Source organism: Hippichthys cyanospilos, chromosome 6 (genome assembly GCF_059441005.1).
Source record: "Hippichthys cyanospilos isolate Australia breed blue-spotted pipefish chromosome 6, RoL_Hcya_1.0, whole genome shotgun sequence".
NCBI classification, from domain to species: domain Eukaryota; kingdom Metazoa; phylum Chordata; class Actinopteri; order Syngnathiformes; family Syngnathidae; genus Hippichthys; species Hippichthys cyanospilos.
This window is the reverse complement of record NC_142374.1, coordinates 24,636,596-24,659,699: the sequence shown is the minus strand read 5'-3', so window position 1 is coordinate 24,659,699 and position 23,104 is coordinate 24,636,596. Positions and strand designations below refer to the sequence as shown.

Below are 23,104 nucleotides of genomic sequence, written 5' to 3'. Positions count from 1 at the left end.
CAAAACATTTAAAGTAATTATAATTTGTTTTTTAAGTTCTGTACTCCGTAAAATGTTTCGTTACAGCTGTAGATTTTGTGAAAGTGTTGTATATAGGACACACTTATTATTTCATTTGTTTCATAACAGTCACTTTTCACGTAATTTTAAAGACGTTATTGCCACTTGAAATGACGTGCTCAAGGCCGCCGAACGACAAATCACAGCTCAGCTTGTATGTCACATGACCAAACCCAGACATACAATTATAGGAAAACAATAATTTTACCACAGAAAATGCCTCGTTAAGTAGAACATTTGTTTAAAAAAATCTTTTCGAAATAAGTAATTTTAATACTGAAAATGGCTAAAGTATACCTGTTTAAAAAATCTGATGAATGTCCGCAGACGTGGAAAAAATGTAATTGTTATTTTTGTTGAAATATATTAGATTATAAATAGTAAAAAATGACCGCTTGGATGTCAAAACGATCACAACTAATCAAGGAATGGAGTAACGCTTATCCACCCGTGAAGGTCACGTGACCTGGCTTGTGCGGGTGCGCGCGCGTGTGAGAGAGAGAGAGAGAGAGAGTGTGCAAGAGTGTGACATCTCGGTAGAAGCAGGGCTGAGAGGAAGAAGAGAGCAGAGATCGAATCGAACTCGAAGCTCCACGGCGATGTCTCTGCGGGACGAGTTATTAAAGTCCATCTGGCACGCCTTCACGGCCCTGGACGTGGACAAGAGCGGGAAAGTGTCCAAATCTCAGCTGAAGGTAAAGATGACGAACAAGAACGCCGCTTTTTTTTCTTTTCTATTTTTGCGAAACTTCCTCTTGAAATATCAGAAATGAAACATGGTGAGCTCGCACCTGCTTGTCAGATTACACAAAAAGCGCATTGTTCAGAAGGAACATTTGATTCTCTGTAAACTGCTGGAAAAGTGAGTTAAAACGACGAGACGTAAACTTTTTCAAAGCAGTTTCTGTATCCAGATATCTTCGCAAAACTAATTAGTCAGCTAAAACAAAGCCCGAATAATCATGTTTTTTGTTGTCGTTACGTCACATTTTGTTGTTGTTTGACGAAGCAAACATGGCGTCTCCCACCACCCCAAAACCACAATCACTGGGTACAGCGCTCCCTCGTTTATCGCGGGGGTTACGTTCTAAAAATAACCAGGGATAGGTGAAATCAGCAAAGTAGCCATCTTTATTTTTTACAGTTATTATACGTGTTTAATGCTGTAAAAACCCCTACAATACACTTAATACACCATTCTCAGATGGGAATGAATATTTTCTCACATTTATCTCTCATTTAAACACTGTGTGAACCGCATTTACTGTACTTGGCTTTGAAGTGTTTTTTGTTTTTTTGTTTTTTTTAGGTGTTGTCACACAACTTGTGCACAGTGATGAAGATCCCACACGACCCCGTGGCTCTGGAGGAACATTTCAAAGACGATGACGAGGGGCCGGTCTCCAACCAGGGATACATGCCTTACCTCAATAAGTTCATCCTGGACAAGGTCAGTACATCCAGACCGGCCTTTCTGAAATGAGGGCGATGTGAAGGTACTTAAGGGGGTATGTCAAATTTGAACAGGATGTCTAATTGAATGAGACAGGAACAGTGCGTGTTTCTTTTGAAATTACGAGCAAGTTAATCGGAACATCAATCAACTTCTTGCTAATGACTTGTTTGAAAAATGTTTCATTTTTTTCCACCTATCCATCCCTCTGTCTACCTAGATAGCTCATGATCTATTTTTCTATAAATCTTTTAGTTAGCTGTTTAACTAGCTAGCCAATATTCTTCATCTATCTTGCTAGCAAATAATCTTCATCTAGCTAGCCAGCTATCAAATCTGTCTGTCTCTCTTGCGCTCTGTCTAGCTAGCCGGCGAGCCAGGAATCGTATTGCTTTTGCTTTTAGTTAGCTAGCTAGCTAATCCATCTATCCATTTCGCTCTCACTCTCTCCAGAGAGAACTAGCTAGCAATTTATCAATCTAGCAAGTATGCTAACGATCTATCATTGTCTTGCTCAGATGTGTCAAACATACGGCCCGCGGGCCAGTTTCGGCCAGCCGATGGCTTTAATCCGGCCCGCGAGATGAAAACTTGAAATGTTTTAGTAATAATAGTAATAATAATAATAATAGTTTAGTAATAATGATGATATTTTATGATTAATAGCGATGTTGTACTTGTTTTATTTTAGAGTCTTAAGAAAAAAAAACAAATAATTTTGAAGTTGTTGTTTTAAAGTTCCATAAATACAATACCATGATTTTATTTGTCCGGCCCACTCGGGAATAGAATTTCTCACATTCGGCTCGCAAGCTAGCTACCTAATCTAGCTAGCTAACGAGGCCTCAACCTAGCTAGCTAGCTAACGATCTAGCTATCTCTCTTTTTCTAGCTAGCTAGCAAGCACGCAATCTATAAATGCGAGCTACCTTACTAAGCATCTGTGTCTCTCTGGCTAGCGCTCCGTTGTCCGTCTCAAACAGTGTATTCATTCACAGTCTGTCCGTCCCTCGCTGATGATGTCACAGGCGCGCGCTCGTCCCGACATTGTCATTTTAGGCTGCGGTGCGTGTGCCAAAACAAGGGGCGCATTATTCACGTGTCAAGCGCACACAAAGAGAGGAATGTTATTTCTTTGGAGTGACTCTGCGTCGCCAGCGACTTTTAGCGCTGTCGGGAAACGCAAAAGTGGTGATGTAAGCTCAGGACGTGTCGTCACCAATCCCGCACGCGCGTAAAGTGATGGCATCGCTGTCGGGAGGAAACCCCACCCTGCTGCGAGGTCACGTGACCCCACGTGGACTCGGAAAACATTGGCAAAAGATCGAAAATGGCATTTTCCTGCTAGCGTGGCGACGCAACGCTGACCCCCAACGGAAATTTTTTCACACAGAGCTTCTGCGCTACTTTTATCTTGGCTTAAAAAAAAAAACAAAACTGAGGGGATTGTCCGGCACGCTTGCTAATCTTTGAGGGCGGCGCCATTGTCAGCTTTTTTTGGGTGGAGTGGCGCAAGTTTCCACTCAGGCCCCATACGACACAATGGCGCTTACATCACTTCCTGTCTGCATGCGCGTGCGTACAGTAGTCTTAGATTACACACCATAACCAGAAAAGTCACCTTAGAAAAATGTCTGCGTGACTTCCGGCCCGCTCGTTATTCGTCACGCTCGGGCTGCTGGCCGTTTCCATGGCGACGCTTGCCTACCCCTCCGCGTTGCTGGCTTTTTTCTCGAAGTTCTGCACGATGAAGTTTTGCCGTCGTTGAGCCGGCGGACACTTCTCTTTTGTGGCACCACCAGAGAAAGATAGACGGCAGCATGGAACTCCGCCGACCTCATTCTACAACTCACTTCCTGAATTTGAACAAAAAAAAAAGCCTGTCGTCCCATCAAATGTATGTCAGCGTTTATAGCTTTTAACGTGTTTGTTTTTTTCTGATTTAGACCTCCCAAAAAGTTGCAGATACGGGATTTTTGTAGCTTGGTTGGAAAAAACTGTCCAACCAAAAATGTCCATCACAGTTGTTCCTTTTTATTATTATTATTATTATTAGTTTTTTTTTTAATTTAATCTAATTATTTTTAAATTTAGTCTAACAAACTGTAGGTGACCTCAAATTTCTCGAGTTTTTAAAAATAAAAAGCTCACAGTATGACGAAATATTAGACAGCGCAAATAAAAAAAGATCAACAGTTTGTCAGAATTTTTTTGCTTCAAAAACAAATTATTATTGTCATTATTTACATAAATGTTTTTTAAATTTATTATTATATTTATTTAAATAATAGTAATAACTATTATATTGAAACATTTGTTCTTTTAATTCATTATAATAAAATAATTATCTTTTCTTAATTAATGTTGTATAGCATTAGTTCTCAAATGGGGTATATGAGAGCAAATGTACAGTTTTCTCTTCAAATCGAGAATAAATGAATCGGAACATGAATCAACATATTGCTGGATTCCAAAAGATCACGAGGCATATTTTCATAACTTTTGTATGGATCTGCATTGTCATGACAAGATTTTAGGGGTACTCGGTTTGAAAAATGCTAGCAAAATGCTACGCTAACGAGTACGATGGGATGAATTAGAAATTTCCTGGCGTACGTTGACAAATGTGTTTTTTTTGGCAGGTGACGGACAACTTTGAGCGGCAGGACTTTGACAGGATGTGCTGGACTTTGTGCTCCAGGAAGAACCTGGACCAGAATCAGCTGCTCATCTCCAACGAAGACGCCTTCAAAATCTGGTGCATCTTCAACTTCCTGTCGGAGGACAGCTACCCGCCCGTCATCGTCACCGAGGAGGTGAGCGCGTCGCTTGGCTCAAACCACGGGAAGTCGGGAACTTCCTCTTCTCTTACAAACGCTGGAAAATTCGGACGCTGACAAACTTCCCGTCGTTAAGCGTGCGCGCGTTTGTCTTCTCCTCACGGCCTTATTTGGCTTTTGTCAATACCGAGAGGCAAAACCGAGTACCGGATTTTGTGCGCTATAAGGCGCACCGAAAAGCTGGGAATCTTCCCCATCTTCAGATGACACTTTTCACAAATTGTCTTTTTCATTTCTGCCTATCTAATTATATTTTGATTGACTTATCCGATTGACGTTCCCTTTAGCACAGGTAGCTCCATCTAGTGGATGCATAACGCCACCGCGGCCACTGTTGCGGCTTCTATTCTATGCACTTTATAATGCATTACATATGAAAACCGTTTTAAAATAGGCCATTTATTGAAGGTGTGCCTTGTAAATAAACTTGACTTGATTCTATTGCAGCTCCATCTAGTGGTTGCTTTGTGCAAGCCCAGCCACTACTGTAGCTTCTATTCTATGCACCTTATAATGCGCTGCGCCCTGTATAAGCAAACAGGTCATTCGTTGGAAATTACGGAGACTTGGTCCCTCCGTGTTTGCAGATGGAGTACTTTTTACGCAAGCTGACGGAGGCCATGGGGGGCAGCTGGGTGGAGGAGCGTTTCGAGGACTACAAGCTGCAGACGCTGTCGCAGCAGCGGCAGAGCGTCAGCGTGTGGCAGCTCATCGCCCTGGTGGGCTCGGGACACTTCAGCAAGGGCGTGGACGGGCAGACCCTCTCCATGGGCGTCCAGCAGCTCCACCAGGAGCTCATCCTGGACGTGCTCAAGCAGGTCCCGCCCCCCCCCTTTTTGCCCGGCGCCGGCCGCGGCTCGGGAGGGAAAACCGTTTCTAGCTTCTCTCCGGTCCAGGGCTACCTGCTGAAGAAAGGCCACAAGAGGAAGAACTGGACGGAGCGCTGGTTCACGCTCAAGCCCAACTCCATCTCCTACTACGTCGGCGAAGATCTGGCTGAGAAGAAGGGCGACATCTTGCTGGACCAGCACTGCAGCGTGGAGGCCAGCGCAGGACGCTTGGGACGCGCCTCCGGGTTTTCCTCAGAGAAATCTAACGTGCGCTCTCCTTTTTTTGTTTTTTGCAGCCTCTGCCGGACAAAGAGGGCAAAAAGTGTCTCTTCTTCATCCGGTCCTCACAAAAGAGTTTTGAAATCAGCGCGTCGGACAAGAAAAAGAAGCAGGAGTGGATTCAGGGTGGGTTGGGCCGCTCGCGTGTATCATGTCCTCCTCGGAGCCGCGTTTGTGGACTGCGCCCAAACACGTGAGACAGCATTGGAAAGGCCAGGATGTCCTCTGATGAGGACACTAAGACTTAGTAGCTTAGCTCCAACAAGTCAAAAGATCTAGACAAAAAAACATGTCCTCCACTGTGGACACCAGGACTGCGTAAGCTACCTCTAATGCGGGAGTGTCAGACTCCAATCTGTTCAAAAGGGGGTAAAAAATACTTGGTTTCACCCAAAATTGTAAAAATTGAAGACTGCATTCAAATTCAGGATTTTTACCAGAATCTTGAAGTCGTAAATAGCATTTGGCGGCCCATATCAAATCATGTGACGGGCCACGTCTGGCCCCCGGGCCTTGACTTTGACACCGGTGCTCCAATGAGTCCCAAGAGCAAAAAAAACAAAAACAAATGTCCACCAATCAGTAGGCTGGCTCTCGGGAGAATATACGCTACATTCATACATAAAGAACAGCGCTAATCAAAAGTTTGAAAACACCTTCAAATTCTAATGTCTCTTTCTATAGCTTTTGATTGAATTCGAATGCGTTCCTAAACTTTTGACCGGTCCCGCGTCCACATGGTTTTGGTGGTATGTGCTAATAATACAAGGTACGGTTTGTGTTGGCCAGCCATCCAGATGTGCTTGAACCTGCTGCGGGCGGGCCGGCAGGCGCCGCACCGCGAGTCGCGCCTCAAGCGGCGCCAGCAGCGCCTCAAGCGGCGGGAAGAGCAGGAGGAGCTGCGCGCCCGCGTGGACGCGCTGCAGACGGCCAACGAGGCCAAGCAGCTGGAGCTGGACACCATGCGCAAGGTTTGCCTTTTTTTATCTGATTTGATTTATTGTTCCATCGAATTATTAAGTGTATATATATTATTATATATTATAATAATCGATGAATGGTATCAGCCCGGGAAAAAAAACATCAGTAATCTCTACATTTATTTTACAGTAGCGAGCTAGCAAACCAAGACTAACTTTTCAAAAATGCTCCATTTTGCTCCCATGTGTTTCCATAGCGACATAGATCAAAAGTTGTGGTCGGAAGCCTTGGCGTTGTTATTCCAAACGGCGCCGCCAACCCGAGGCCGCTTTCTCGTCATGCATACAAATAGCGTCCGCGGCCCCCCCCTCCGCGTTCACGCCCCCCCCCACTTCATGAATAACATGCCGCCGCTTCTTGTCATGCAGGAATGCGAAACCAAGCTGGCCTCTCAAAGCCGCTTTTCCCGTAGCGGACGCTAGTTAGCATTAGCATTAGCAACTTTCTCGAAAGAAAGTTGACATCATGATGTCACCTCCATAAATCATCCAACAACCTTGCTGGCAAGTGCTAACTGTAACTAAACGGATTTTTCTTCTGCGTTTACTCATTCAATCCCAAAGACGTCTTTTTACGTTTTTTTTTTTTTTTCGATAGGAGCCCTATTTAAAAGCGTATTGTTACTGTTATGGGATGATTTCCTATGTGGGGAAAGTGACTGGTACGCTCAAACAGATTGCCCTGCGCTCATCTTCTTCAAGTGGCGCGCAGTGTGGCGTGCTCACGGGCTGACACGCTTGTCTCGGTGCTGAATGCACAAACATTTGGCATTGAGGTGCCACTCTTTTGTCCGCGTGCTTGCTGACCGCATCAATGCACAATGAGTGTATGTTCACACACGAACACACACACAGTCAGACAATGCAGTGAAGAAAGCGCTTGATTGGTTTGTTGCCATTGTTCAATGTATACTGAAATGTACTGTGTCTCATACTGTCTTAAATGGATTTATTCACATTTCTTATTTATAGCTCCACTGCAAAAAGTTCATCTAGAGCCCCATATCGTAAATCAAATTATTTCACAATATAATGAAATCACTGGTCGATAACTGCACATTTTGAAATAAAAACCACCACTTGATGTTCTAATCCATTTGCTCTTCATTTGAAAATTGATTTCAAGTGCCTTCAGGTCGCCCCAACGGAGTCCTATTCAACCCCGATGACCCGCCGTTACTAATAAGGCCTTTGTTGATTGCGCAATCACCACCAGGCCCTGGAGGAGGCGGCGGCCAACGCGGCCGAGGAAGAGCGGCGGCGGCTGCAGACCCAGGCCGACCTCCAGGACCGCTACAGGCTGGACCTGGAGAGAGAGAAGACGGTGCGTGCTCCCGCCCCGCCCCGCCCTGCCCCCGCCTTGGCCTTGGCCGCCCGTGACCTCGCGTCCGCCGGCGCTCAGGTGAGGCAGGAGATGGAGGAGCAGGTGGCCCAGAAGTCCAGCGAGGTGGAGCAGTACCTGCAGAAGGTCCGCGAGATGGAGGACATGTACCGGCGGCTGGAGGACGCCTTGGAGGACGAACGCCGCGCCCGCCAGGACGAGGAGACGGTCCGCAAGCTCCAGGCCAGGTCCGCTCTTTCCTTCTTCTATTCTTCTTGTCTGAATGTGTGGCACAGGATTTTTCCTTAAGACATGTTTGCTGAGGTTATTAGTTGAATTAAAATGGGAATTATCTTGAATGGGGCAACAAAAACACATCAAGATTTCGTTTTTATGCTCATCGAGTGGCGTTTTTCGACAAATGTTAGTAGTTTATTGTTTATACATATATTTCAGTCAAAGTCATTTCACAAAAATATCAGAGTGTAAATGGCCTCACGAGCTCTCCCAAATTCAAGTTCCTCTTTGAGCTTCCTTCCTCTCTGCTGACGCTAACGTTCCTGAGCAGATAGAGCGACGGAACTCAGCGGACAAAAATGCAGGCGCTGAGTCTTCCAAATAGACCGCCCACTTGGACAACATCAAGCATGAGTCATTGGAGTCATGTTAGTTTGCTCTTAATTTGAAAAGAATGATCCCGAGGGCTATCTTATCGCTAGCTAAGTAACTAGCGCATCTATCTATCATCTATTTAGCTGGCTAACTAACTAGCGCATCTGTCTATCATCTATCTATTTAACTGGCTAACTAGCGCATCTATCTAGCTAGCTCTAGCTATCTAGCTAGCGATCTAGTTTTAACTATCTCTTGCTAGTTAGCTATCTGTTTCTTGTCAGTGAGCTAACTGTTTGATGCTTGATATCCTTGATGGATGTCTATCAATCTTGTTCGCTAGCTAGCTTGCTTAATGCTAGGTAGCTATTCTCCTAGCCAGCTATGTGGATGGCATGATAGAAGGTAGCAATAAATAGCTATCTAGCTAACTGTCTTGCTCGGTCCTTCTTCTGCTAACTAGCTCAATGTATGCATGTATCTATCGCTAGCTAGCTATCTAGCTATTGTTATGTATGTCAAGTGCTTTTAAAACGATCGGTTCTGCTTTAAATTAGAAATTGTTTACTTCACGCCATCAAAAAAGACTTTTCCTAAATAATGTAGCCATTTTGTCGGCGGCGAGGCCGGAGCGAGGCGCAAAATGAACCTATTGATGTGACGCGTTGAGGCGCTAACGGCGTTGCGCGCAGGTTGCTGGAGGAGGAGGCGGCCAAGAGGGCGGAGCTTGAGGAGATCCACCTGAGGCAGCGGCAAACCATCTCGGAGACGGAGGCGGAGAAGCGGGAGCTGCGCAAAGAGCGGCTGGCCAAGGAGCGAGCCCTGAGGGACGCCGTGGAGCAGCTCCAGCAGCTGGAGCGGGACAGGCAGGGCGCCTTGGAGCAGTACCAGGTGGCGCCGGCGCACCCGTGTCCGCGTCGTGGGGGGGTAGATGCTCAATTCTTTTCTTCTGTTTTTGCCGCGGAGACGGTGATGAAGAAGCTGGAGGACGCCACCAACAACACAAAGACGTGGAAGCACAAAGTGGCCCAGCACGAGGGCTTCATGCGCCTCATTCAGCCAGGTGGCCTTTGCGTCCTTTGCCAAGCCTTACTGCATATACTCTTTTTTTCCCCCAAAAAAGCCGTACTATACGTCATCTTTTCTTGTTTGTTTTTTTGAAAAAAGCCTTACATGGTCTTTTAAACCTTATACTTTGTCTATTTTTTAAGTCTTACCATACATGTTTATTTTTTTAAAATCTTTACTATAATGGTCTCTATATTGGTCTTTTTTTTCTTCAAGAAAGCCTTACCATACACGTTTTTTTAAGCCCTATTATACCTTTTTTCAAACATCTTTACTATAATGGTCTTTTTTCTTCAAAAAAAACCTTAAAATACAAGTTTCTTAAAACATGGTCTTTTTTCCCCCCAAAAAACTTAATGATAGTCTTTTTTTTTTTCTTCAAAATCTTGACTATAATGGTCTTTTTTATCAAAAAATCCTTGTTATATCTTGTATTTTTCCCCCCCAAAAAATATTTGACCATCACTAGTGTTGACCTTGATATGAATATATTTTGGTTGAATTTTGTTTTGGAGCGCGCCTAATATTTTGAGGGATGAGGCAAATGATTGTAATTTCCAGACGTTTCCCAATAGCGCATTTGTTTTTTAGGGTCCAAGGGTCACGCGCTGATCACCAACTGGGGCCCGGCCGCCTTCTCCGACGCCGAGCTGAACCTGAGGGAGAAGAAATGGCAAGAAACCAAGAACCAGGCGACACCGGCGCAGGAAACGCCCACCGCCGCAACGGCGCTACATTAGCAACGCCTTTGACCGTGCCAGCAATGCCTAACTACTGGATTGTTTTTTTCCCGCGTCGCTCTCACTACCTACCAAAATATTAGAAACCATACCGTAATAAACACTCCACTTGATTCGTTGCGGCCATCTGGAGTCTCGCGTCCGTTCGGTCAGCGTACTTTTTGTCACTCCTAATTAAGATTAATATGTACATAGGATGTTTTTGATTGGGGAATAACAATATCATTCGAAGACTGCTGTGTTTAACGTAACAAATGGCATTTTTGTGAATACGTGTTAAATGTGGAATAAAAATGTGTTGAAAAGTCACTGGAACGACCACTTGTTTCTTTGATTTTTAGTTTGGGGTTACCCAGTGTGTCCAGTAGAGGGCGCCACATATTTATAACAAGCCTTTCTTGGAAAAAAAAAATCTTTATAGTATGGCCTTCCCCTAAATCGCCATCATTCTACTACTATACAAGGTCTTTTTTTTTTTTTTCTCAAAAAAGTTTTACCATAGACGGTATTTCTTTCCTAAAAAGCCTTACTATACATGGTCTTTTATATATATTTTTTTAAAGCCTTACCATACGTGTTCTTTTTTTTCCAAAACGCTTTACTATACATGGTCTTTTTTAATAAAAAGCCTTACATTACATGGTCTTATTTTATTAAAAAATGTCTTCTAAATGGTATTCTAAACATTTGTTTAAAAAAGCCTTACTACACATCATCTTTTTTTTTAAAAAAAAGGCCTGTTTTTTTTTAAAGCCTTACTATACATGGTCTTTTTTTTTTTTCCAAAAAACTTACTATACATGTTTTTTTTTCCCAAAAAAGCCTCACTAAACATGGTCTTTTTTCTTAAAAAATGCCTTACAATAACAACAAACAATAACCGTAAACAGAAAAATACGTACAGTTTTGGCACAGCACTTGAACGCGACGTTCTCTCCATGTTATTTCCTCATAGGGGCAGCAGGGGGCAGCAGAGCGAAGGACGACTGCTCAATAAAGTGAAGCGTGAGCGACACGGATGATTTGGAACAGCGTTGCAGAAAGGACGTGGGCAAATTCCACAAGCTTTGCCTCACGTTGCGTGACGGCAGCGATTGCCGAGCATCTGGAAACACACTGGAGTCACTCGTAAAAAAAAAAAAAAAAAAAGAGATTTGGTCATCGTCAAGTTTAGGGAAAGAAAAAGGACAAAAAGCAGGCTGGGATTTCATTTCAACCAAAAGGAAAATGACAACTATTAGAAGACAGGCTGTCCCTAAAGTTTTCCATTTTTTAAGCTTTCCTTGAAGGTATCACATCCTGGAGAACCCCCACATATTCAGGGTTCAGCTGTGGAAAAACTGTAAAAACTCATTCAGTGCCATTGACGAGTTTATTCATTTTTAAATGAAACAGATGACGGTAAGTCATTCGAACCGCTTGGAGTTTTAGAGTCTTTAAACCCAGAGCGCCATCTGGAGGAATCAGAAAACAACACAAGTGCTTCATGAAGCTTCATTACAATTCTTTCCCTATAGTATTAATATATTTCTGTCTCCTTTTGTTGGGCACTTTCATGAACATTTTCGGGCTCACCGCTTGGAGTTTTAGAGTGTTCAAATGAAGAGGGCAACCTGGAGGAATCAAAAGACAAGTGCTTCACGAAGCTCCGTCGCAAATTTTTGCGTTGGATTCCGAGTGGTGCTAGCGCGCGGCCGCAGCCCAAACAAAATGCAATGTGGCGTCCAGATGCGCTTTTATGCAACAAGTGGCGCGCCAGCCACATGTGGGCCGCTGTCAAAGCCCCCCTCCCGCCCCCGAATCACCCCCAGCGGCGCCTGCATCCCATCGCGCCGAGCGGCGCGGCTCGCGTGCCGCATTCCGGGGACGTGATGCAAAGCAGAAATGCGCTAAAGGCTGGCGGGGGAGGGGGGGGCGCATACGTTGGGGAACGGGCTTGAAAGGCCCCTCGCCGCCGCCCCCCCCCCCCCCAGCATCCGAAATGCAAAGTCTCCGAGGAATCTCCCACGCGAGCGCTAGGAATTCCAGGCATCCTCGCCGTATATGTCAACCACAATGATTCAAATCACCTCGCTGGATTTCAAACAGATGTTTGAGAGGGAGAAAAAATAGCAAATAAAAATACGCGGTACACCGATATGTTGTCAGCGGCAACGCAGTAAAAAAAATCGCATGCTTGAAAACACCTTGGTCCAAAAACATTCAAATTGGGTCAAAATTGGACTCTTTTTGCCTTAAATGAGTCACATTCAATTTTGGGTTGGTCCCCTATTAAATCCATTTGGATTGTTTATGGATAAAATATAAACTAATTATTATTTATTCTAAAAGACAAAAGAACGCGCGGCAAGGCGCAAATATGAAGCGCGAGCATCAGGAGTTTGGCGCATTGTTTGCCCGCATCCCGGCGCAGCGGGATGGCAGGAACCGTCCGGCGTTTTCGTCCTGCAAACCTTTTCCCCCGACCGCCACATACACAAAAATAGATGTACATGTAAGGGTAACTTTCTTTTTTTTTTTTTTTAACTGTTTGTCACTGGTGATGAGCGATTTTTTTTCCAAGCCGGCGTTTTGAAAACAATTGTATACAGGCAAACGTGTTTACTGTGTCATTTTAAGGCTCTCACGGGCTAAATATTTAGTTCTCTTTTACAAATATAACATTATTTTAAAGAATTTTTTCAAGATCTATACAGTGCCTCACAGTGGAAACTCGTGGAACTGCAATTAGTTGACCCTTGAAAAATAATTCGCATGCAATCACGTTTTTTCTGTATTTTTGATACCTTTTTGACATCCATGGAAGATAAGGAAGAGGTCTTTGTCTTAACCTCTTTGGACCAAAGCATGATGCTGGAGGACGTGACATGTTTGCGTGGGTAAACCGGGGTACTCAAAGTTTTGGAAGTCTGGGAAATTAAATACATTTATTAGCGTTATTATTTTTAAAAGTTTAATGAGGGGCCTTTTTATTTAGCGACAGATTCAATTTGACAAGTACATTTGTTACTTTTCAGCTACGTATACTGCAGTTTAGAAAATAGAAATTGCAAATTGCACACCTCATAACAAACTGAGTCCATTTCCAATTATTTCGCCAAAAGAACATTTTTGAAAATACATCAAAGAGATTGAATTGATTGTTTTTTTGAAGGGTTATGAATATTTTCACAATTTAATGTAAAATAAAATGAAATCAAAACAAGCATTTTTTTTTTATTAATAACCCAAATTATTTCAAGGCCCCCCTGCAGTCAGGCCACGAACCCCACTTTGAGAAGCGCCGGTCCAAAACAATAATACGCAGAATTTTGATGAATTCGCCACTTCTAAAAGACGCTTGGACAAAACTTTACCAATGAAAATCAAACCATGATGCTTAGCAGTCCCTCTGTGACTTTTTTTTTTTTTAGATCGAGCAAGACGGCTCTCAAAACGCAAACTCAAAAAGGCAAACGCAAGTGCTCACTTTTGATCCCAATTTTTAAAAATAGAATTGGCAAAATGCTTTTTCATGCATGCCGCTAGCTAGCAAACTGCGGACGGTGGACAGCGCTCATCTGGGAAGAATCATGGCACACATCGTAAGACGTGAAGATGCTTTCCAGGAAGAAGACCTTCAAGCGACAACCAAATCCAGAGGTCAAAACTAGCGAGACGATGAATTATTGCGGCCCGTTTCGACCGACACTTTCTCCAAAAAAAAAGTGCTGAAAGGTGTGTTAAGGAGGACAATGTGATTCCAACGCTATGGAGATAAATCCAGCGGAGCGAGGGGGGGGGGGGGGGTCTCCCTGTCGGGGTCACACGTCAGAGCGAGTCAATCCAAAATAAAAGTTAACTTTTGGGGGCTTGTTTTTAATAACAAAATTCCGCACGCTCACGACAAGCAAGCAAGCGCGCATTCTTAGCGCTGTGACGCTAACTTTAGTAAACATGCTATTTTGGGAAACGCATAAGGGGCCAATCAAGGTGGGGGGTTGGGGGGGGGGGGTTCCATCTGCTGCAAGGGATGTGGAATCTAAGTCAATAAAACATCTTGAAATGTGAGCTAAGTTCACTCAAAAAACAAGCGCCACTAATATATCACACAAATGACAGTCAACATAGTTGAGCGTTTTCTTGGCGGAAGAAGGGGAAGATTTTTTATTATCGCCGCATGTGTAGGCGCCATGTGCAAAAAATACACCAGTCAAAAGGTGAAGTCGCTGCTTCCAATCCCCCGCCTTTGCGTTTTTATCGATCGGAGACGCGGGAAAAATCCGAAGCGACGTTTTTAGCGGCTCTACTCATGATAGACCCACTTGGATATCGCCAAGTCAAACTCTAACTCTAACTAAAACGTTTTAGCGTTAGCCATCCGTTTAGCATACGCGCTTCAAATTTGCTAGCATCAACCCGATGGACAAAATGCCTCAAAAACGTCCACTTCATTCCAAAATGGCCGACTTGCTGCGACGTGATAAACATGCCTAGCCGCTGTCACGTTGACAAATTGGTTACGGGGCCGCAATTTTCACAAAATTTAGTGAAACGGAACCGATCGATAGCTATTCGTGCTACACTCGCAGACGCGAACAAATATTCATATTTTGTTGTTGTTTATTTTTAGCCATCCGTTTAGCATACATGCCTAAAATAATGCTAGCGTCAACCCAATGGAAAAAATGCTCCAAAAACTTTCATGTTCCCAAAATGGTTACTGGGCCACAATTTTCCCTAATTGGATGGAACAGAAGTGATCAATAGAGTGTCATGCTTCACCCGCAGGCATGAATAAATATTAGTCTTGATTTGTTGTTTAGCGTTAGCCATCTGTTTAGTGCAAATTCTTCAAAATTACCAGCATCTACACAACAGACAAAATGACCCAAAAGCGTCCAATCCAAAATGGCTGTGCCATGACACACGCCTAGCAACTTTTTTTGGTTACGGGGCCACAATTTTCCCGAAATTCAGTACAATGAACGTGATTAATAGATACGCACGCTTCACCGCAGGCACGCACAAATAAGAACGTTTTGTTGTTTAGCATTAGCTATCTTTTTAGCGGACGTGCTTCAAATTTGCTATCATCAACCCAATGAACAAAATGCTCTGAAATTGTCCACTTCAATCCAAAATGGCTGATTTCCTGTGCCATTAAAGAAAAACCTGTTCGGTATGGGATCGGGGGTCAATTTTCACAAAAATGAGTGGTACGGAATTCATCGATAACGACTCCTTCACTCGCAGTCAATGGCAACCACTGAAAAACTTTTATCATTTAGCGTTAGCCATCTGTTTAGCATATGCGATTGAAATATGCTAGCACGGCCCCAAAAATGTCCACTTCAAACCAAACCGTCGGGCTTCCCGCGTCGCACGCTTACCAAATACCACGTTCCGAAGTAAAACTGGTTTCAGTCCTAGACTTGAAAGCGGCAAGGAGGCGAATTCCTAAAAGTAACCATCATCTTTTTGAGATCAACTTGAGCATCACAAACACGCACTTTGTATTTTGACGTTTTGGCAGCTGCGCCGCTGCTATTCCTCTGCCTTTGATTACGCCACGAAAGCAAAAGCCAAATGGCGCAAGCCGTGTCAGACTGTTCTCCGATAAATCACGCCTCGACAAAGCGACGAAAAGACCGCGTCGGCTAAGTGGCCTCGTCGCGTTTGGACGCGCCGGCGTTTGCGTTCTTCCGAGGCTAGCCGATAGCGTTAGCGTCGAGTGATTCATTAGGAGCTCGATTTTCTTTGTTTGGAATCTGAAAACAAGCGGAAGATTGAATCCCACGTCCTCGTAAATTGAACACAAATTAAACTCGGGAGCAAGCGCTTCCTTTGCTTGTTATGCAAGAGTCTGCGCCGCGTGGCATTATGGGATACCAGGACCCTTCCAAAATACACAGACGCGTGTGTTATGTCAGGTCTTATTTTTAGGGACACGTTTACGACAAACTTCCTTGTTCGGCTTCCGTGAGGAAACAAACGCGAGGACAATTCAACACCGGCCTCGATAGCTGCGAACTTGGATAAACACGAGCGCGCACAATGCTGATGCTAATCGTCGCTAAAGACAGCTTCTCACATAACATGGTCCTTACGCTTAGAACAGGATTGGTCATAGACGTTTTCTCCCAAGAACAAGCTGTGGTGTTTAGCCAAAATGGCCGACTTGAGTTGATAAGCGTCAGCTAAGCGATTATAAAAAGGCCCTCGTTAATGCTAACAATTAGCTAGACTGCAAAGCTGATTTGGATATCCTTGATTGGCATCCATGCGGTCAAAACGTAAAGGCGATTCATCACTCTTGATATTTGTCATCGTGGATAAACACGGGCACGCAAAATGCTAATGCTAATCGTCGCTAAAGACAGCTTCTCACATAACATGGTCCTTACGCTTACGGCGGCATTAGTAGAAGAGGATTCGTCATAGACGTTTTCTCCAAGTGCAAGCTGTGGTGTTTAGCCAAAATGGCCGACTTGAGTTGATAAGGTCAGCTAAGCGATTATAAAAAGGCCCTCGTTAATGCTAACAATTAGCTAGAAGGCAAAGCTAATTTTAATATCCTTGATTGGCATCCATGCGGTCAAAACGCATAGGCGATTCATCACTCTTGATATTTGTCAACGTGGATAAACACGAGCGCGCACAATGCTAAGGCTAATCGTCGCTAAAGACAGCTTCTCACATAACATGGTTGTTATGCTAATAGTAGAAGAGGATTCGTCATAGACGTTTTCTCCAAGTACAAGCTGTGGCGTTTAGCCAAAATGGCAAATTTGAGTCGATCGGTGTAAGCTAAAAAAACAAAAGATTTGAAGAAGCTCCTCATAAAAAATGCTAACCGTTAGCTGCACAGAAAAGCGAATGTTGACATCCTCCCCGACTGAACTTGGGGCGCACAAGCTCGGAATCCTCCTCGCTCGCCGCCGCTTCCTCGGAACAACTTACATGTGTGCTTATAAATGTAAACTATGTGACACGTGTGACATCTTTACACGACGGGACGGGACGGGACGGGCTTTCGCATAGCGCCAGCTAATTCAAACCTTTCCCTCCGGGGGACAAATCAAAGACAGACGGCGGTTATAAATAGAAGCGCCGGGGTCTAAGAATATCCTGACAAGTGGGAGGCGGCCAGCCTTTTCAGGCTCACGTTGTGTTCTACTGACCTCGCCGCGTACCAATACGTCCCTGCTTCTTGCACTGATATATATATATATATATATATATATTAGAAATGCTATGTGTGCGGGTGTTTTTACTAAATATGGACCAAGTTAGTGTTAAAATGACTTGCTAACTTTTGCGACGCTAAAATATTTGAAATTTTTGGGGTCTCCTGAAAAGTGCTGATTTTGAAACAGGGAAAAAAAAACAAAAGTTCAAGGATGGCGTGACGTGTCGATCGAAAATAAGCACGATCATCTTATCAAAGGTCTGCAGGCGTTTTTGAGGTGAAACGATTATGGTAAGAGCATGAGTGTGAGGCAAATGTTTTGATTAGCTGACGATGCGTCATTGAGGAAAGAATTTTATTGTTTCAAAATAATTGAAAAAAAAAAAACCCACTTGAGTTTGAGCCCAACAAACACAGCGGGTCATTTAACGTGCACTATAAACAAAATCCATTTCTGAAATGCAGCGAGGACCTTGTTGGCCACAACATGCCTTTTTTATATCCTTATGAAATATGAATAATAAATATTGACTTGGCCAAGGGTCACACTGCCTGTGTTTTGGAAATTTAGAGGCAAAACGGCCTCTCGATCGATCGTCACCTGGAACTGGATTTTTTCATGGTAGCATAAGCAAAGTTAGCATTTTTTCAGGCACTGGAATGGAGGCATCTTGGATATTATTTTGCAGTTTCTCACCAGCAGAGGGCGCATTAACTTCAGGCCCGATGAGTTTGCAGGCTGCCGCGGAAAGGGAAACTTTTTTTACCCCTCTAGGTGGTGCTCTTGCTATAAAGATAAAGGCTACTGCCGTGGAATTGTAGGAAATTATTAGTGAATCTTGAAATCAATACTGCCATCTACAGGAGTCCAAAAAAATATCACAGGTGCTTCACGAAGCTTCATTTGACTCTTACTAAGACCTGCTTGTAAAATTGACTAAGCCTGGCCTATATACAAGAAACACAGCATAGTTGTGCCTTTAAGGGGCAAGATACAAAAGCTAGTGCTGTGAAAATGTAGACGATTTCCGCTGCATCGTTGAATCCAGAGGAAAAATATCACAAGTGCTTCATGAAGCTTCATTTGGCCATCACTGAGACCTGCTAGTAAATTTGACTGAGCTCAACATATATTGGATGAGACATAGGATAGTAATTCCTAGTGAGGATAAATGGCGATAAATAAATGGATGTAGTGCCTTTAAGGGGCGTGGCTTAAGTGAGCACGAACAACTAAGTGAGTCAGCCGTTTATAGCACAAGGCGATGAAGTGAGACTAACGAGGTCGAGCGACATTAGCAGGGCCACCGTGTTCCTTTTGCGTTTCGACGAGGCGCCGATGTCGACGGTGCGTGTGGTTGCCGCGGCAACGCGGCGGCCATTCAAAGGCGTCGGCGTAAATCGAGCCAAGCTATATGCGATGACACGAGTCTTCGTTACTGACCCGTGACACATGGAAAACATTTTCAACGACATTCTACAAAACAAAGGCATACGTTTTGCAAAGGACGTAATTAAGAAATAAGTTGATTCATGTTCCAATCGATTTTCTCTTAAGTTGAAAAGGAAAAAAAATGGCAATTCCTGGCAAAATATTAGATTTCCTGATTACCAACTCAGGTAGCCCCAAATGTAAAACACAAATTCAGGGTTTCAAAGTAGTGCCGAGTACCAACCATTTTCAGATGCGTGAATCAGATTAATTGGAATAGAAACGCATTAAAAAAAAAAAAAACAGGCAGAATGAGATTCAAAATAATAAAGTGTAGGAATAACATACGTGTACACATTCACACAATAAAGGTATCACCATGGAATCCCCAAGTTACCAATAAGCCGCATCATGTTCCAATCAATTTGTTCTTAAATTGAAAACTGCAGCGTTCTTAAAAAAAAACACCCAATTCCATTTTCTGACCCCTGCAGCAAGCCGCTCCGTGTATTGATCAGTTTACGACAAGAAGATGAGATCTTCCTAGCTGCAAACGTCATCTCAGATATTTAGGCCGAATTGGGCAAAAAAGGCCAAGGCGAGTGAAACGGTGCTTGTTTGTGATTGCGGATGCTTCTGCTCTCCATGTGGGGTTGATGCCCCTCCCACTCCAGCCTTCAGGTACCCCCCCCGACATAATCCCCTCCTTGCTGCCTCTATAAAAGTGGCGTGTTGGAGCTGCGCACATTGTAAAGACCGGTGCATTAGCGCATTTTCATCACCTTCTCCACTCACTGGCGTGTTTCAGGTAAGACGGCTCCTCTCTGAATTGCTGTGGCCTCCTCGTCGTTTTTCGAGCCACCCGGGGCGCGGGAACATTATATTATACGTGCCGGTTTTCGAAATCCGTTTGCGAGCTTTTGAAACGAATGGCTCTGAGGTTGGAATGAATTTTAGAATTTCCGGCGGCCGCCTATTGGCCCACGGGCCACAGGGTGACCACCCGCGTCAGGAGATGGCCCAGAACTTTTTGGGGTCCTCTATGATCTATGATGACTTCGTAGCCAGCCCGTTCATTCGTGTCCCCTCTTGTGTCCGTTTTGTCTGACGTCTCGAGTCAGTTGGACAGAAGACATCATTGCAGAGGCCAGGATGTCCTCTGCTGAGGACACTGGGATTAGCTCCGACGACCAAAAACAAAAGTCCACTATTGTGGATGCAAATGAATCGGCTGTTTGAAAGTGAGAAAAAAAAGATGCTGTCCTGTTTAAAAAAAAACAAAAAGTTGCTGCCCTGTTTTATGAAAGCGTGTACCGACGTACGTATATAGGGAGTGATTTAAGCGTAGGCTTAGAATATATCAAGATCTCAATTTGCAGTTTCGGAGACTTGAGCCTCAATTTGTAAAAAAACAGGAAGCATACAAAAAATGTATTTTGTGTGAAATATATCCACTAGTCACCAATTAAAAGCTGTCAAGAACAAAAAGTTTTACTTTTCTAAGAGAGTTTCATGGAGATTAAATTGTATTACAAGAGTAAAGTTTTTTTTATTCTTTTAATTGACTGACTTGAAATGCTATATCTATCTATCTATACATATTATATATATATATATATATATATATATATATATATATATATATATATATATATATATATATATATATGTATGATGTTTTTTTCTCAAACTTGGGTGATTTTTCAGTTCTCATGGTATTTTGAATGCAGCCTTAACCGCGAGCGATGATGATGGGCCAAAAAGCAAACGTGAGAAGACGCTGAAAGTTTTGCACTTGAAAATCTCTGACTCCCTTCCCGGCAGCGTTTTGGTTTGTTTTCTTGCCCGGCGGCGACAAGATGAGGCTGGCGCTGCGCACGCTGCTCTGCTGCTGCGTCTTAACGGCGCTCATGGCGCTGGGGAGGAGCGCGGCCCCGAGGAAAAGGTCGGTGCCCGTTTATCACCCCATCCTAATTGCTCTTGAAATTGGACACCAAAATCTTCGCAGTTTTGTTTCGAATCCGGATTGTGATTGACTTTAGGGTAAAGTCAGATTTCTGATTTTCAAGTCAGAAATGTAACTTCAAAGGATTGTAACTTTAAAAGTCAAAATGTTGACTTTTATCCTCAGAACTTTGAGCTACAACTTACTTACTACTTACTAGACTACTTAATCTTTTCAGGCATGATTTAAAAAAAAAAAAAAGAGCCAAGAATCATGCAATTTCCCGTGTGTGCGTCAGGTTTAAAGGGCGTCCGCAAACGAAGAAAGATGTAGTTGGAGACGCTCACACGGAAGCGCCACAGCAGGGAGGGGACACGAAAATGGAACCGACAACCTCCAGGTACACGAATCAAAAGATTCTCGAATTACGGTCATCGGCACATTCCGAATAATCAGGACTGTTGTCAAAAGCTCAAATAAGACAAAGGATACAGAAAAGCCCCCAAAATCAATGCCCGCCACGGTAGACGCTAGGACTTAGTAGGATACGTCCAATTATGTCGCCCAAAAAACAATGTCCACTACAGGGGACGCTAGGACTTAGTAGTGAACATCCAATTAGTCAAACTATGTAGACCAAAAACCATTGTCCAATCGTGTAGATGCTTGGATGTAGTGGAATGAGTCAAAAGATATTGACAAAAACAAAACCATGTCCACTACCGTGTACACTAGGACTTTATAGGGTCGCTCCAATGAGACAAAAGCCAATGTCACCAGCAGTGGATTCAAGGACTTAGCATGGCATCTCCCATCAGTAATGTAGACCAAAAGCCAATGTCCACGACGGTGGACACTAGGACCTTAACGAGTAGCGGCGGTGCTTCTTTTTCAAAACATTTGAAGGCGTTGGCCCCGTACTGTGAAGCACTAGCGCACGACGCTGAAGAGTCGCAACGCGGTCCTACGGACGCAACGTGGACAGGTTTCGAGGCAGGCTGAAGACATTGCGCCTTTTGTTTTTTTCCTGCCAGCTCGTTTTCCAACGCCAGGAGGCGGCGCTCGCCGTCCAAAACCTCCGGCTGCTTCCTGTTCTCGTGCACCTACCACGACCTGGCCCACCGCCTGAGCCAGGTGCCCAAGGGCGACAAAAATCTGCCCCTCGCTCCCAAAGACAAGATGCACGCCATCGGGCGGCGCCGCCGCTGCGTCCACCCGCCCGCCGCCACGCCCGCGTCTCCCACCGCGTCTCCGCCCGGGCCGGAGAAGATCCCGTGTTGGGTGTGCGTGTTCGGCGCGGACGGGGACGGGGGCGAGGACCCCGCGCAACCCGCGCCGTAAACGGGCGGAGCCCATCGGACCGGAACGCGCTCCGCCAGATCGCGCCGACTGCTCGTCAAGCGGGATTTGGGAAATACGTACGTGTCGCCGTACTTAAGAAAATATCCTCAACCCGTTCGTTCATATACAAGTGTGTTTCCGTACATTTCAATGCATTGGAAAATGCTTCACCAATTTTGACCAAGCGAAGCTTCGTGAAGCACTTGTGATATTTTCAAACTCCTCCAGATGGCACCCTTGAGTTAAAGATTTGCTAAAAATTGCAATGCCCTTTCTATTTTAACAAAGAGCGCTCGCCTAAGTGGTTCGAATTATCGCAGGCGCTTCATGAAGCTTCATTTTGTCATAACTATTATTTTAACGTTTTTTTGTGTGAAATATATCCACTAAATGGCGCCAAAGCCCTGTCTATAGCAATCTAATAATAATCTATGTAAATATATAAAAGAAGATGTATAAAAATATAGCTAACCAAGATATGTAGTGGTGATTAAACTTTATTTATTTTTTTTACTTTTTTTAAAAGTATGTTTCTTTTGTTAAAAAAAAAAAAGATCGTGGGGTGTATGTTCCCCAAAATACCCACAATTATAATAATACATAAATATAATAACAATAATATGTGTGAATATATAAAACAAAAAATATAACAACTATTTTTTTACATTTAAAAAACTTTAACAACAACTAAATATATTACATAAACTCAATAATAAAATTACATGTAAATATATAAAAGAAAAATATAATCATATAATACAACCAAAATCTGCGACGTGGAGACTTTTTAAAGCTTGTTTTTTCTTTTGTAAAAATATATAAATAAATTACATGAATCAATATTTTTTGTCTGGAGGAAAAATATGAAGAAAAATAGCAAGGTAAATCTACAATAGATATGATTATAACTTATCAAAGAAAATCCATGTAGAGGGGGTTGCTTTTTTAATAAATACATTTTTTTTTTGGACTGGTTTGACTTAAAAAAAAATAATGTTGCGGGATCATACTTACTCGTAATTTTTTTTAGCT

The 23,104-nt window shown here is 43.5% G+C and overlaps 1 protein-coding gene and 1 long non-coding RNA gene across 3 annotated transcripts in view; one reads left to right on the top strand and one right to left on the bottom strand.

The window, feature by feature from the left end:
* Positions 1 to 554: 554 nt before the first annotated feature.
* swap70b (switching B cell complex subunit SWAP70b) lies at positions 555 to 10,492 on the top strand. Its single transcript, XM_088416559.1, has 12 exons — positions 555 to 755; positions 1,370 to 1,510; positions 4,156 to 4,329; positions 4,941 to 5,171; positions 5,250 to 5,396; positions 5,480 to 5,588; positions 6,252 to 6,433; positions 7,659 to 7,766; positions 7,845 to 8,011; positions 9,068 to 9,266; positions 9,342 to 9,438; positions 10,035 to 10,492. Exons 1-12 carry the CDS (start codon positions 660 to 662, stop codon positions 10,181 to 10,183), a joined length of 1,800 nt encoding a protein of 599 aa, XP_088272685.1. The 5' UTR covers positions 555 to 659; the 3' UTR covers positions 10,184 to 10,492.
* The window catches only part of LOC148422958 (uncharacterized), a 24,547-nt gene continuing 8,813 nt past the window's right edge, over positions 7,371 to 23,104 (bottom strand). Inside the window, exon 4 of one of the 2 annotated variants that reach the window (XR_015865842.1) lies at positions 7,371 to 11,308. This is a non-coding gene — a long non-coding RNA (uncharacterized LOC148422958). The remainder of the gene's footprint in view (positions 11,309 to 23,104) is intronic. The other variant, XR_015865841.1, reaches the window with a different exon arrangement.